Below are 15,635 nucleotides of genomic sequence, written 5' to 3' on the forward strand. Positions count from 1 at the left end.
TTATCATAATCTCGAGCACAATAATCTGTCATTTAGACAGGGGTGTGCAGACTTTTTATATCCAATGCACATAACATAATGAAAGCCAACACAAAAGTCATGCCCTAAATTAAGAACATTTTTGTAAAACTGTGATTATTTTTGGTATTTTGGGCAGTTGGCAGCGGTTTACCGTTTCTAAAATAATACAGATGTGCAACACTTATCTTGTCCGTGCTCCATAGTTACCTCTAATGCTAAAGATAATTTCCCACAAGCGAAAATGAAACAATTCCTCATCCACCCACACAAGTTTGAATGAAAATTATTTCAGAATTTGCAATTACCAAGGAGCAGACAATATTCTGCCGCCCCCTAGTGTCCAAAACACCCCACCCCACCCCCCAATAAAGCATAAAGATGTGCTCTGAAAAAGTCTCAAATTCAATTTCTGAAACGGAAATCACATTTATTGTTTTGTTCTGAAGTTGATTCACCTAAAACTGTACAGAACAGTTATTTTCTCTCTCAAACATCTTTTTGTCATCTGTTGCCACTGTCATATCTTTTGTCTGTTGCCACGCACGCTCCCACACGTACACACTCCTGTTTTTGTTTTTTTTTTGCGTTTGTTTTTTTAAGGGGAACACTAAGGCTCATACAGTGACGCAAGAGTGCAAAGTAGTCCCATTTAAAAGCTTCTGTGGCTGCTTTGATCCACTGTAAAACAAAAATAAAAAACGTTTTCCTCACCTTCAATCACACAGTTTCGTTGCAACATTCTGACCAGCACCAAAAGATTCCGCGACTAACAGATTAAAAATTTAGAAATGTTCTAATATTCACTTTGCAGGACTGCAAGTACAGAAAATTCACAGAGAAATAAAATACATAGTCAGAGGTTGAAAAAAAATCACAATAAAGGAATTAAGATCACTTCTTTTTTCAACTACTTGGCTAATAAACTGAACAAAAAAAGCAAACGCAACACTTGAGGTTTTTTTTTTGTTTTTTTTTTAAGATTTGAGATCTAAGACTTTTTCTATGTGGCAAAAGGCCTATTTCTCTCAAATTTTGGTCAAGTAATCTCGATGCACACTTGAGTACAATGACAATAAAGGGATTTCTGAAAAAAAAAAGTAATCTATTAGTGAGACTAAAATTGTCCTTTGTCGAGGTAATCCACCTCTCAGGTGCGGCATATCAAATTGCTAATTAGTGCAAAAACAAAAGTGCTGCGTTTCTTTTTGTGTTCAGTGTAAGAACTGCTAACAGCTCCACTAGTGTCAACAGCTTCTTAAGTACATGGAGTTATATAGTGTGTATCTATATTCCGTACACAGGGAAGGGGAACGTTTGAAGCAAACAGTCATGTTATACACTGGAGCAAACTTGAAAGTGTCAGCCTACTTAACTAATATTTTCGCTTCAGTTTTGCGTTGATATGAACACACTGAAGAAACTTTGAAGGACTGCAGCCCAACGTTGGACGATTTTCTGTTTTGGACTTTGAGCTGAGAGTTCTCCAGAGCCCTGGCTTGGAAAGAAGTTTGGTTTGTGTTCATGTTTTAACTGGAATCGTCTCCTGTTAATATGAATCCCATGGTGTCTCACGAGGAGGCGGCGTCCTTCAAACAAAGAAGCGCGAGGCTGCACGTAAGTAGGATGCGGGACACTGTTCGGTCCATTATTCAGTGAGCAGCCTCGGGGAACTCTAATGCTTCCTCCGTCATCAGGTCCAATGTAAACACCTTTTACAGAGGCAAGACAAGGAAGTAAACAGACTCTTTGGCACACCCTAACGCCAATGCATATACTGTACGTCCTGATCCTACGACATACAATCAGGAGGCCACATTTTAAGTCACAAAAATGTCCTATTAAGCCGTTTTTCCTTCTGTCTTTTTCTTTTTTTTTTTTTTTAAACTAAAGCATATTTGTACACATGTATGTACACCAACTGGCCACAGCATTATAACCAGCCGCATGATCTAAAGAGAGCCAATACAACTGTATCAAAGACTCCTTTAAAAATTACAAAAATGTTTTTTCAATTGACAGTCAGGATGGTATTATGTTAACAATATATTTATTATTGCAATTGTAATTTAGTGATCAACAACTCAACTGATTTTTTTTTGTCCTAATATTTGGTTCCCCTCAGTTAGCTACATGAGATTCCAAATATAACAAAGGTCTTCAACCAGTTTAGTTTAACAACACTTCAAACTACAACCACAATAATACAAATATAGTGCGTCATTCAGAACTGAGCATGATCCGAATTACAAAGGCAGAATCTTTTGTCTTGGATCTCAGTAGATTGGGCAAGTGTACTGTACCTAATGTTGTGGCTGGGCAGTTAAGTACACACATACACACACTGCACTAGTGTAAAAGTGCACAGTTTACCAAACAATCCAAAGTTGTACTTCAGCTTTTATAACGAGCTATCTTACCACATTCAGGCACATAATAAATAAATAATTATTTGGGTTATATTTAAAAAAAAAAAAAAAAAAAAAGCAGGCATATGATAACACTGAGAATGGAAGGTTAACCTTAAAAATGTGTAACGAATGTCCTTATTGTTTTTGAAGGCGCCCCCCAAATCTAAAGAGGGATAACTAAAAAAATATAAAACATCTGCACAACAGCAGAGGGATATCAGTGGTATAACATAGGGCAAACCTTTGATTGATAAATGTGTGCGAGTATGAAACAAAAACTATGAACAAGTGCTTTATGCTACATTCAAGCAAAATCTATATTTTGGGGTCAGTATTAAATTAATGTTCCCTTTTTGGGGTGTGCTTCCACTTTTTGCTCCTTTAAAGAAGATACATCAGTCACCGTTTCATCCAATCCAATTATTTGAATAAGTGCTCAGTGTCTATGTCAAAAAGTGCCATGTATGTTTTAACACTAAGTGTTAAAGTGTGTTTAAAGTCTCTGTCGCAAGACTGGCTGGATTAAGAAAGCTCTTCTAGTTTCAGTCAGGACCTGTGGGTGAGACCGATGCTGCCGGCACGCTCTCACAGAGAGAGTGATGGTAGAAATGGTTCTAACCATCCAGGTGGCACAAAGTTTGTGAGAATAAGGGGACTGGAGCGTGGTAAGCGGGGCGTTCAAACCCGTTCGCCACCCGATAAATGGGTGCCGGGGTACAGCAATGGTCCACATCAACACCTGGACATTCAATAAAAACAAGGCATAACTATAGTTCATCTCTCCGTATAACCTTGGCTGCTATCACCCTTGAGCCAGGAGAGTTTTGTTCCCATGGTAACAAGACTTTGTAACAGTCTAAACAGCTGCTTCAAAAGGTGCTTGGGGCTCAGAGGGCTCTTTGGCCTTCACCAAATGTTGAAAGGGAGTGAACCTCTTTAAAGGAAATAGACAGATGGATGAAAAGAAAGTGAAAAGGCAGGAAAGTAAGAAAAGGAACTAGGAGGAGGGGCGAGGTTGAGACACAATGAGCTTACACCACCTGGGCAGGGAGGGGAATGGGAGCCGGGGTGAGCCCTTCCTCCGTGATCTTGACTATCTCGGTGACGCTAGGAGCAAGTTCTGCCGGCGGCTCGGGCGAGTGGCTGTTGGCAGGGATGGAGCGAGTCACGGTGGGAGTGAAGGAGGTCGTTGAGGAGGTGCTGGCGGCTGAAGCCCGGTGGACCGGGGTTGGCTCGTCTGCCATAACTTCAGCACAGTCTGCTTTGGATTCAACAGGCCGGCTGTAGTTCATCTTGAGGATGTGTTGCTGGAGGTGCCTGATCCAGTCCTCTTGCACCGAAAGCGGACCGTGGAACTCCACCTCGCAGAATCTGACAGAGCACAAGGATACAGGTGACAACAATAGACTTGCAGTCTGACAGATTCATTGGCAAGTTTATTTGATCTCATCACAGATGAATCAACATCAGGCGTATGAAACATTTTTTTTCTGTCTCGCGACTCCTGTTGTTGTGTGTGGTCCGAGTGCCTAGCAGAATTATAATCGTTTTGCATTTTTCATGATAGGTAGTTTATAGAATGTTTCTTTAAGTTCTGTTTCATTACTGATATTTTAACTCAATGACTACCTGCCGAGTAAATAAAATGGATCTTTGACGTCTTTAGCCGTCAATGGCAGTAAATGAGATAAGAGTGCAGGTTGGATTTTTTTTTTTATTATTTTGATTTATCGGAAATGTTTTGCGGTACATTTTATTCGTTTTAGTATTGGTTTTAGTTTTAAGTGTGAGCTGGAAAAAGCTCACAAAATAATGGGTAATGAAGTGAAGTAAATAAAAATGCCGAAAATGATTAACATGCACCAAACATGTTCACACATCTGTCTGCCTGCACCTCCATCAAATTCACCAAGATCATCATCAGACCAGCGGTATACCTTGCACCAGAAGTTAGACGTGGCCTGAGGATGCATATATCTAGTCCAATTTTCAGCGACCAAATTGTCAGATGTCAAAGGACCCAACCCTCGCTATGTCGGAACACCCAACATGGCTCAGAGCGGTCAGCGAAATTTCCAAACGGGTGCTCTGAGGCTTTGCGCTTGCAAGAAAATCAGGATATGCCAGCATTTCCGCTTGTGAAAAAATTGAAAAAATGAAAACGGAGGCCAATTGTGTGCAGTGTGCACCAACATTCACACTCGATCAAACAAAATACACAATATTACTGCAACCACACCAGAGCTTATTTCAATTGGAGGGGAAAACTGGCAAGTGTGCCGATTTGTGAACATTTCGAGCCTCTGTGATTCGATTCTCCGACATGGACTTGTCACTCACCGGCACTTCAAGGTGTAGAATTTTCCCACCAACTTGACCAGAGGGTAGGCCGGTGGCTTTGGCACTAAAGCAGGGACTGTGCTTGTGCGTGGGGGCTTTGCAGGGCCGCTGTCCCTCTCACTTCCGTCGATGCAGGATGGATGCTTCAAAGGCCGACGTTCAAAACCTTTGAGGAGGGTATACTAATTAGTAATCTTTTTTTTTTTTTTTTTTTTAATGCCATCATTATATCAACTGCAGCTTTCTTTATCATCTGCCTTCCTAATCACTATTAATTATTGATATATATTTTATTGAGTTATGTGCAGTAGAGCAGTCAGCGGAGTTTCATGATTTTCATCTTTTGGGGGAGTCATTTGTAGTATGCAAAGGAAAATTCTTGTCATATTAAATCCAAAAAATTAACAGATTTTACGATCAATTCATTTCCTGTTAATAATTATGGAAAGCGCAAAACTTTTGAAAGAAGCAGCCATGCAATCAGGCCAGAAAATATTATTGAGCCTTTCATCCTTGTTAATGTTGAGTCAACGTAGAAATGGACATCAGCAATGAGCTGTCATTCAAATATGGACAACAGGTTCAACAAGCTCTGCGATAGTATGAAAACCGGTCAGGTTCTCACTACTTCTTGCATCCTTGCTATTGTGAAGGCGCATTCCTATTTCTTTCCATACAACATACATGAATTAAGTCATATATCAATAAAGTTCACTTAACTCATTTATTCCCAGCCGTTTTCACGAAAGGAAACGCCTCAATCACAGCGGGTTTTTTTTTCTCTTTTTTGACTGATTTTGTAACGCCTGCACAATATTGTGTTCTAAAGATAAAAACATGGAGCTATGACGCCCCAAAAAAAAAAAAAAAATCAATAAAAAAAAAAAAAAGGCTATGACGTATAAATACATCTTTGGGAGGCAGGGACTACAATTTTGAAAATGTAAATATCCGTCTAATGGATTGAATGAGTTCATGTGGTCTGAGGAGTCGTCGTATCAACCATGTATCAATGTCCTTTGCATTAAGTCAACAAGAAATGACTAAGATTCCAAACAGTTAGTTGACACGCAACTATTATTTAGTCATGCCTCAGTCTGGATTAAACACAAAAGGGGGAATTTAAAATAGAATTTCATGAATATTCTCTGACTATTTTTTTCATTATTTCAATATTATGATTGTACTTTTTTTTTTTTTTTTCTTCAAAACTGAGAAACTCAAAAGGCAGGAAACACCTATCGCCTCTTTTGACTTGCGTCATGGCATTGTATGTAAAAATACAGCGTTAAACGTTGCTCCGAAAAACAACAAAACTGCATTCTACACTGTCAGCTAAGCGCTGTTACCTAAACAGAACAAACATGAAAAGACGAGCATGTTGACAATATTCTGTCTTTGCCAGCACTGGCTTTGCAGAGTTGCACAACGAAAGAACGACACCTTTGTAAAACGCTCGGACGGGTGTGGGAAGGTTTGTGATGTTTCACACTCAACAAACACTTCACCTGCTGTCAGCAGATTTTAAGATGTATTGTAAAAATAAGTGGTATTTTAATTCAAATTTGAAAACTATCTTCATTAATATTAAATAATACAAATATTATGGTACAAAAAAATATATATATTTTAAATTTAAATAAAGTGCCATATTTAAGACCTTTGATGAATGCTGTGTTCAAAACAATACGGCTGTCTGACAAGTATTTTATAAGTCACACCCGAGGCTGACTCTGACGTTTTTAAATATCTGAGTGCAGGATGCTGTGTTGTTATATAGAACCGCACAGACTTGCAAGCAAAATCCCACTTTCATGAGGTTGGGGTAAAAGGCAAGGGAGGCTAATTGGGGGGATCCGTGTACAAAAGACAACCTGACAGGCAATCAAACACACAATCTAAATGACACAAAATATGCCGTACCTCTGGGCAGACGAACATTGAGTTCACTGCGAGCCACCTGTGCTTGAAGTGGAAGGCTACCGACAAGCATCGAGGGTCTGGGACTGCTGCTGGTAGGCCTGACGTGAGGAGCCCGAAGGTTGGGTCCTGCTTCATCCTCCGAAGCCTTGTAGGAGCCTTGGCCTAGCTCGCGGCTCAGCGGGCGCACCAGGTTCACCGCCAAAGCAGAAGACCATTGGGAGGAGGATGAAGAGGATGACGAGGAGGCCTTCTGTGGGAAGGGGTGGCTATGATCGGAATCTGTAGTCGTCAGGAGAGGAGAGGTGCTCTTCTGCAAGATGAGAGGGTGAAAGTCATGAAAGTAGCAGTTTATAGACAAAAGACATTGATCCGCTTGAGGAAAAACCAAAATGGTGGTAATACGCAAACTAAATCTTGACAAAGCTTGAAGCAAGCGCACTGAGATTTTTATTGGGAGGATTGGAAGCAGGTAGCAAGTGCTCCAATCTGACCACGACGTTCAACAATCTCTTGCGAACAAAGAGCTGAGTGAACTTGCGTTATTTATTCATAGCATGCCGCGGGAAGGTTTGATTTGAACCACCCATATGAAATGCTTATCAGCATTTTTTTTTTTTAATAATTACCTACTTGGTCTAAAAGTTTGAGAAACTCTTCAGTCTACTTCTGACAAAAAGCACAATTTGGTTCCGTTCTAAATTTAAAATAGAATTTTTTTTTTTTAAATGACTTTACATCACCCTGCAGTAAGGCACGCTTGCGTAGGGGGGTGGAGCCAGACATCCTGCTGCCCAATGATTGGTCGATACAGGATGTCGCTTTTTTTGTTAGGAGGGAAGAAACAAAACAAAAAAATGCAACAACTGCAGTGATGCCGTGGCCGTACCGGTCTGTCCTCGTAAACCGAGAGCTGACTTACATGCACCCATCCTCGCATATAATTATGTATTCATCTGGAGTCATGCAGCGGACATCCCAGAATGAAGCATTCCAAATGAATGTTCTCTGTAGCATGTCTGGACCCAATCTTAGAGAAAGCGTGAGAATCTTAGTCATCCGGGAGTGGCTCTGAGGAAAGCAGCTGCAACGCCACATCAAAAGGAAGGAGTTGATATATTACAGATACCTCCTGAATAAGAATCGTCATAAAAATGGATTCGTTCGTTATGTTTATCTCACTTGTATTGAAGCGATTGAGGGGAAATGGAGTGCACTACGCTTTTGATTGAGTCTCAACTCGTTTGCAATTTGATGAACAACAACACCAGGTCACCTGGGAGGAGTTGAGCTACAGCCACAAAGACTTTCTCCGGGCAACGTTAATCTTCTCAATAAGACGATAGCGTCCAAACAGGAGTTCCAAACATTTGGAAAGAGACTCCCCCATGAAATTATTATGTATTGCGATACTGTCTAACACAGGTGTGGGCAAACTACGGCTCGGGGGCCACATGCGGCCCGTTAAATGTTTTAATCCGGCCCGTCGAACTTGGAAAAAAATTAAATGAATAAACCTTGTTAATGTTTTATTTTCTAAATACTGTGTTTTTCAAAGACATATATATTGTTGAAATGCTTTTGTTCACTTTCATTTAAAATTAAATGTATTTTTTTTCTCCGATGAGGTGAGGTACCCAGAACACACCATCCATCTGCTCCTTGTCCGGCCCCTCTGTCAAATTTTAGAACCCATTGTGGCCCGTCAATCAAAAAGTGTTACCCAAACATAACAAAAAAAAAAAAAAAAGGACTTTTTAGAATTATATAAAAAGGTGGATAAACTGGACAAAAGAGTGAAAGAAAACCAAGTTTCAAGTGATACTTCTGCAACAGAGTTGAGAAGAACCTTCGGAAGAATGTTGGATTTAAATCCTTGAAGGGATGCCATGAGTATCAGCAGTTGAATCTGTCTAATGCTACGGACATACCAAACGCAAGCTGAGCGTTTCTGGCGGTGTGTTTCCATATATAGTCAACGCAGGTGCGCCGCATTTGAAGCAAAGATTTTGCTCCTTTGCCCATTTTGCAGTGATAGGCTGACATGGCATTGAGAACGTACTTACTACTTCACATGCAGGTGCAGCACAAAGAGAGACACAACTAAATTAAGTTAAAAAATAAAACAGACACACACACTCCGCGTGGTGAAATAAAAATGATGCGGGACAATATCATTGCAGTCTGAGGTATACAACACAGCCAGCCGGGATGACTGAAAAAAGGAGCGACGCATTCTGTTTATTTTCTCATTAATTGAACTGATTTTTTTTATATTGTTCCTATGACAATGAAGTTCCATTCTATTCACATGCATTATATCTGAAATAATATGGGATACAAACCCTGTCTACTCGAAACACAATGACATCTCTAAGGTAATCCATTCTGTATGTGTGTCACATCGCAGCTCGGGCAAAAGGTGTGACAGAGACGCAAATGCACCAAAAACTAATTCAGGAGGGATGAGAAAACATTTTCTTCAATCAGCAGCAAACCATAATTTATGTGAAGATGAAACATAAGCTGCAAGGCACCCCGGTTGCTATGGTAACTATCGAGTCAATAGCTCACTTGTGTCGGCATCTGTCGTCACAGGGATGTTTGCGGGATGCAAAGACACGGAATCTACATAAAAGCTGATGGACAACATGTCTCAAGTGTTCCAAGTCACACAAAGCCGGTCAAAATACCAGCTGAGGCATGTTAGATTTCCAAGTATGTGAAACACTGGAGTGCATCGGATGAACACTTCAGTGGGTTATGATCGGAGCAGCTTAGTTTTAGGATTTGTCTCCATTTTTTTCCTCGCAACTTGTAATAAACTAAAGTCTCAAAGGTTGCTAGTTTGTTGATTAGAGCCTTAAAAAAATAAAATAAAATAAATAAATAAACAGACAGCCTCTACTTACCCTCTTGGAGGTGGGGCGGTTACTCTGCATGTAGCTCCGGTGCATTTCTAACACCTTCTGTGGCCTGCTGTGAATCCATGCACTCAGTGTCTCGATGGGGGACCCATTTACACACCACTCGGTCACCCCAAACTGCCTGAGGTGGGCGCGTGCATGGCTCGCCAGCGCCTTGCGGTTCTCAAAGTAGAAACCACAAAGCTCACAGCTTGGATCTGATAATACAGAAGGAAGGGAAAGGGAGCTCTGTGACCAGAACAACCACCAAAATTTCAAAAAAAAAAAAAAAAAAAAGCAGGAGGGATTTTCAACACTCACCTTTACGAACATACTTGTCAGGGGAAGGTTTTTTTTTCAAAGGGAAGTCGTGTGGCAGTGGTGAGAAAGTCTTACGTTGATGTGACACTGTGTTGGAAGTGTCCATAGACTCAGTTTCTTCTGACTGTTTTCCTAGTGGGGAGATCCTGACAATCTTCGGTAAGTTCGGGGTACCGAACGGGCCCACAGAGATTAGGCCTTGCTTAGAAATCCTGGACCCTGTTGACGACATACTCAGAGGGGCTTTATAGAGCTTGGACGACCGGTAGCCAGAGATAAACAAACCCCCTGAACCTTTGGTTGTGTTCGCCCATGAGGGACTTTTGGCACCCTCATTTTTCTCTGCCTCCGACGGAGAGGACACACTTAACCCTCTCTTGTGCATAAACACCCTTAGGGTGTCAATGGGCGACCCGTTGACCGTCCACTCCGTAATTCCCATTTGGCGCAGATGGGATCGAGCATGGCTAGAGAGGCCTTTTCGGTTCTCGAAATACTCCCCACAGAACTCGCAGCGGATGACTCTTGTAGGCTCCACCTCACGAGACATAGCTGTGGTTAAACCAGAGAGAAACCGTTAGAAAGTAGATGCGTCTCCTATGAAGCATTTAGAAAAGCTTAGGTGATAAAACGTACCCAAGTTGAGAGGGAACGCACTGTCAGAGGCACGCCAGCTGGAGCTGAGAGGGTCAACGGAAAGAACACCAGAACTGCCCACTGCTTCAGGAGTCGTGACCTCAAGCTGCATCGGTTCGGGCTTCAGCTTAAGGATCAAGCCGCTTGAGGACATTGGTGGGGTTGAATTCGACTTGGAACCGGGCGGCTGAGAAGGACTGGAGGAGCAGGCAAAGGGTAGTCGGCTACGGACGGCCGATGGCGAGGAGCAGGTCGAGAGCGGTGAACGAGGCGGTCCAGGAGAGGTTTGAGGGGGAGTTTTGCGAGATTTTAAAGGACGGGCACAAGGCAAGCCCCGTCTTGAGATGATTTCCCGGAGAGTGTCGATTGGGGAACCGTTGACTGACCACTCAGTAATGCCCATTTGACGCAAGTGGGAGCGAGCATGGCTGGATAGTCCTTTACGGTTCTCAAAATATTCCCCGCAGAATTCACAGCCTATTTCTTTTGTAGGTTCACCTGAGCAATAAGAAAGTAAAAAGAATATTGCATTGTCTTGTATATTAGTGCACACCAAAGCTGGGCAGTCCGTCCTCGGGGCGAAACGGTCCAGTTCTCCGGCCCGGCCTGAGTCCCATTTTTGGGGCGGGGGGCTCGGCGAGAGAAATTTTAAAAAAGTGTTTGATTAACAAAAGGTGACGGTTGATTTTTAGTCCGGCCCACAAATCGGCCCCCCGGCAGCGTCACGCACTGACGTTTCATTTATTTATTTATTTAAATTATTTATTTATTTATTTATTTTTATTTATTAATTTTAATAATTTATTTATTTATTTATTTTAATAATTTTTGTTTTTCTTTATTATTTATTTATTTTTTATTTATTTATTTTTGCGAGTGCGGATCCGGTTCCGACAATTTTTATGAATAAGGCTCGAGACGGGAACCATACTGAGACAGTGGCCGGAGGGCGAGGGACTGACCGGCAAAAAAGGGTCAAGTGCCCAGCTCTGGCGCACACATTCAATGAATGCAGTGATGCAATACTTACTCTGTGGGAGAGTCATGATCTCGCCACTGCTGAGGCGGAAGACCTGCATGGAAGATGATTTGAGACGCTTGGCAGGCGGGCCAAAGGATGAGGGAGAGGTAGCTTTGGAGGTCGACCCGCCTCCCGCTGTTGTCACCTTATACAGTAGAGATGGAGAGGAGGAAGGGAGCATTGCCTTCTTTGGGGAGGACAGCATGGGAGGAATACTCCGGGATTCAGCGTCAAGCTGGAATTCACTGGCTTTGTGCTTGAAGTCATCCGAGTCCATGAGCTGATTCAGGAGGGCGATAGGCGAGCCTTTCGATTCGGAGTACTCCACCCCGAAGTGGCGCAGGTGAGCACGCGCATGGCTGGACAAGCCTTTGCGAGTCTCAAACCAGGCACCGCAGAGCTGACAAACTATGTCCTTGCTCGGTTCCACCTCAAGGGCTGCATATTTAGAAAGAGATTTTCAAAATTAAAATCATATCATGTTTATCGGAATTATTAGACAATCAGAAACTTACTGAGGTTAAGAGGAGCGTCATTTTCATGCGGGGCCCAGATTGGTTTGGATGGCGAGATGCTGGCGGAGGTTATGAGGTTGGAAGTCAAGCTTTTCATCCCCCCGGTTTTGTGCTCTGTGGAGCGTAAGGGGGAAGATACCGGCAGTAAAGATGAAATAGGGGCTTTTCTCACAACTGAAGGAGAGCTTGCGTGAGCCAGAATCGGAGAGCCACCAGGAGAAGGAGTATGTGTTGAACAGGAAGGGGATGGCATTGCGTTAACCGCCTTGGTCAAAATGGAAAGGGGTATCGGTTTCTCATCCAAATCTTCACCGTCCTCATGTTCTTTATCCTTGTGGTTCTCGGAGGCAAACAGAGAGGAACTCTTGGCTGAATGGGCCTCCAGGTGAAGTGAGCTTATTTGGCTGTCAAGGTTCCGCTCGTTGGCAGTTTGGCAGAGAAGATCAATGGTTGCCTGCAAGTGAGAGCTAGCATGGCTGGACATCTCGCGCCTGGTCTCAAATTGAGCGCCGCACAATTCACACTTCAAGTCACCGACTGTAAGAGAGACCAGGAATTCCATTAATTATGAAATGATACAAACATTTATTTCATTTGACCCAAGGGAGTCAAAGTATTTTTATTGAAGCGTGAAATATTTCACTAAGATATCGGGTCGATTCCGTACACTACAATGTGTTTCAGATATTTCATACGTTGCCCTTTCAGGCTCTTTTGATTGGTGAACAATTTAATTTTACTGAGCTATCCACCCGCAGGTCGAGTAGTTAGCACGTCAGCCTCACAGTGCGGAGGCTTGGGATTAAATTCCAGCCATGGCCTTCCTGTGTGGAGTTTGCATGTTCCACCTGTGCCTGCATGTGTTTTCTCCAGGGACTTTGGTTTCCTCTGACATTCCAGAAAACATGCACGGTAAATTAATTGGATGCTCTAAATCACAGGTATCAAAGTCAAGGCCCGGGGGCCAGATCTGGCCCGCGACCTTATTTTATGTGGCCCGCAAAGGGCAAATCATGTGAGTCAACTTCCTTTTTCTAGTGCATTTTCTTCACATTTTCTATCACCATTTATCGGTTACCAAAAAGTCATTACATTTCAAACATGATTGACAAAGGAATTAATCTGAACTGAACTTCAATGCCCGAGTCTCGTTTCCACTTAGGTCTATTGAGATGAACCCTGATCCTGCTCAAGTTGCGTATAGGATTGAGTTTAAATTCAACTGAGAGTCATTATAACATATTTCAAATGTCAGGCTGTCAAAACTATTCAAAAAGACATTTCCAACAACAGCGGAATGCAAATACTAAAATAAATAAATAAATAATTCAATGTGGTGTTCCTCCCTTATCATCACAGAGAAAAAAAATAAATAGACAGACACGAGCCCTAATAGACAAGCAAGTTGATTTTATCAAACTGTTGATCCAGTTTAATTTCTGACAGTCCCTTGTTTTCTTTTCTACACTGCACGACTGAAAAGGCCTGCAGAGACTTGAAATTGACCACAATTAAACCGCAAATGACAATTAAGCCGCAAATGAATTCTATGAGGAGGAAGGCGTCACAATAAACTGCTGAAAGGTGATCGTATCTATGAAGAAAATGGAAAAACAAATATCTTTGAATTCTCGCCCACCAAAACTTTTAAAAAGGCATGTTGTTGATTCAATTTTCTGGTACCAAGCCACTGCTGTAATCACACTGATGGAAGGGTGCCCAAAAGTTTAGCGAAGCTATTATGGAACCTTCCACAATAGATCTGATTAAAAAAAATAAATAAATAAAAAAAAAAAAAGGAAATTTACTGAACTGAACTAAACAATCGTGCCTTTTAGAAAGTTGCTCTAGATTTGTCTACTTTGACTGAGCTCATATCAAGTGAGTGAGGAAGTCAAGGAAACTGTCTGTGCAAGCTCCATTTAGTCGAGGCCATCTTCATTCTTATCTCTGACGGAAAATTTGAAAATTTGAGATAGACATTAAACTGCCCTTTGAGTTGGAAGTAAAAGTAACAAATAAACGTCTGCTGACCTCTAGACGGCTTTCTTGTCAGACTGAAAGATGAGTCACTGATTGAACAGACCACGTATCGGTTAATATAATCACATTTGTGTGTCTTGAAAAGCACCACACCAACTTAGTTCATTATCATTAATATTGTCATTATCTTTGCGGCCCATTATTATCATTATTATTATTATTATTATTCAGGTTTCCAGACCTGAAATATAACACACAGCGAGTCATTTTTTCATACTCGTAAAAATGTCATCAGTAAATCAACTGTTTGTTTTCTCCACCACATAGTGGCCATCTTGCGTTGTCTAAGATCGCCTAATTTGAATACAGTGACTTCTCCTCTGTGTGATTTTTTTGTTGTTAAGTTCTGTGTCTACAGCAAAAAAAAAAAAAAATAAATAAATAACACCAAACTAAAATTGCAGCATCATCACACCATACCCATTCGGCAACTTGTTTTATTCTGTTAAAGTGTTAATGATGGCTTTTGTTTGGCTTCTTTTGTATGTAAATCCCATTTCCTTTAGGCGTTTTCTTACAGTTCTTACGTTAACTCCAATTTCCCCCCATTTGTCCCTTATTTGTTTTGCTATGCATATTCTGTTTTCTTTTTTTTCATATTTTTTAACAATTCAAGTTTTTTATAAAAAAATTTCCAATAACACAAAATAATAACATAAAATAAATAAATAGGCAATCTGTTTTCCTTTTTTTTTTTGACGCTTTGATGTGTTCTTTGGTCTGCCAGTATGCTTGCCTTTAACAACCTACACATGTTGTTTGTGCTTAGTCCAGATTTTAGACACAGCTGACAGTGAGCGATCAACAGATCTTGCAACATCGCATGATTATTTAACTTATTTAAAGAGTTTGCTAATCCTCTCTGTCATGGTCGGTCTTTGTTGATTTTGTTTTATGACTGAGAATTTAGTTTCGTGTTTTCCTTATGTTCATTTGTTTGTCTGTCTTCTTAGCTTGTTACGTCCACCTGTGTTCGTTTACCCAATCAGCTCCCTCTAACACTTCATGTTTTGTCCAGGTGTTCCTCGCTGGCTCGTCAATTTGTTTGTATTTAATTCCCTGTTTCCTTTCAGACCTTTTCGGTTCATTGTTCTTTGTTCAAGCGAAGCTGCTGTTGGTTAGTCTGCAGGCCGAGTTCCTTTTCCGTGTGTGTTTCGATTCTTTGATCGTTGTTGTTTTGAACTTTATTATTTGTGCATATCCCAGTGCATTGTTTGCCTTTTATTTTCTTTAAATTAATCTGACCCGCACTCCTGCGTTCCCTCACCTATGTTGGGGTCCTCCTCCACGGAATACATGACATTCTCCACAATTTTTACCTCAGCTTGGTCAAAAAATTTAACCGTTACTGACTATAATTTTTTTTTCTTAATGTCTTTTAGTGTGTTTTAAATCACCAAAGTTGCCATTTGAAATTACTTTTTTTTTTTTAGTCGTGTCCGTGAGGTTTTTTTTTTGTTTTTTTTCATATTTCAACAGCTGAATGAAGATAATCAGAGACTGG

The 15,635-nt window shown here is 41.2% G+C and overlaps 1 protein-coding gene across 1 annotated transcript in view; it reads right to left on the bottom strand.

Moving 5' to 3' along the window:
• Nucleotides 1-428: 428 nt before the first annotated feature.
• wizb (WIZ zinc finger b) overlaps nucleotides 429-15,635 on the bottom strand; it is a 28,580-nt gene continuing 13,373 nt past the window's right edge. The window contains exons 10-17 of the mRNA XM_088317392.1: nucleotides 12,089-12,625; nucleotides 11,583-12,011; nucleotides 10,553-11,050; nucleotides 9,917-10,468; nucleotides 9,602-9,813; nucleotides 6,693-7,002; nucleotides 4,770-4,935; nucleotides 429-3,800 (exon numbers count right to left, since the gene is read on the bottom strand). Of these exons, the coding sequence (XP_088173518.1) occupies nucleotides 3,461-3,800; nucleotides 4,770-4,935; nucleotides 6,693-7,002; nucleotides 9,602-9,813; nucleotides 9,917-10,468; nucleotides 10,553-11,050; nucleotides 11,583-12,011; nucleotides 12,089-12,625 (3,044 nt within the window). The 3' untranslated portion in view covers nucleotides 429-3,460. The remainder of the gene's footprint in view (nucleotides 3,801-4,769; nucleotides 4,936-6,692; nucleotides 7,003-9,601; nucleotides 9,814-9,916; nucleotides 10,469-10,552; nucleotides 11,051-11,582; nucleotides 12,012-12,088; nucleotides 12,626-15,635) is intronic.

Source organism: Idiotropiscis lumnitzeri, chromosome 15, assembly GCF_059441095.1.
Source record: "Idiotropiscis lumnitzeri isolate Australia: NSW breed Sydney's pygmy pipehorse chromosome 15, RoL_Ilum_1.0, whole genome shotgun sequence".
Classification (NCBI taxonomy): domain Eukaryota; kingdom Metazoa; phylum Chordata; class Actinopteri; order Syngnathiformes; family Syngnathidae; genus Idiotropiscis; species Idiotropiscis lumnitzeri.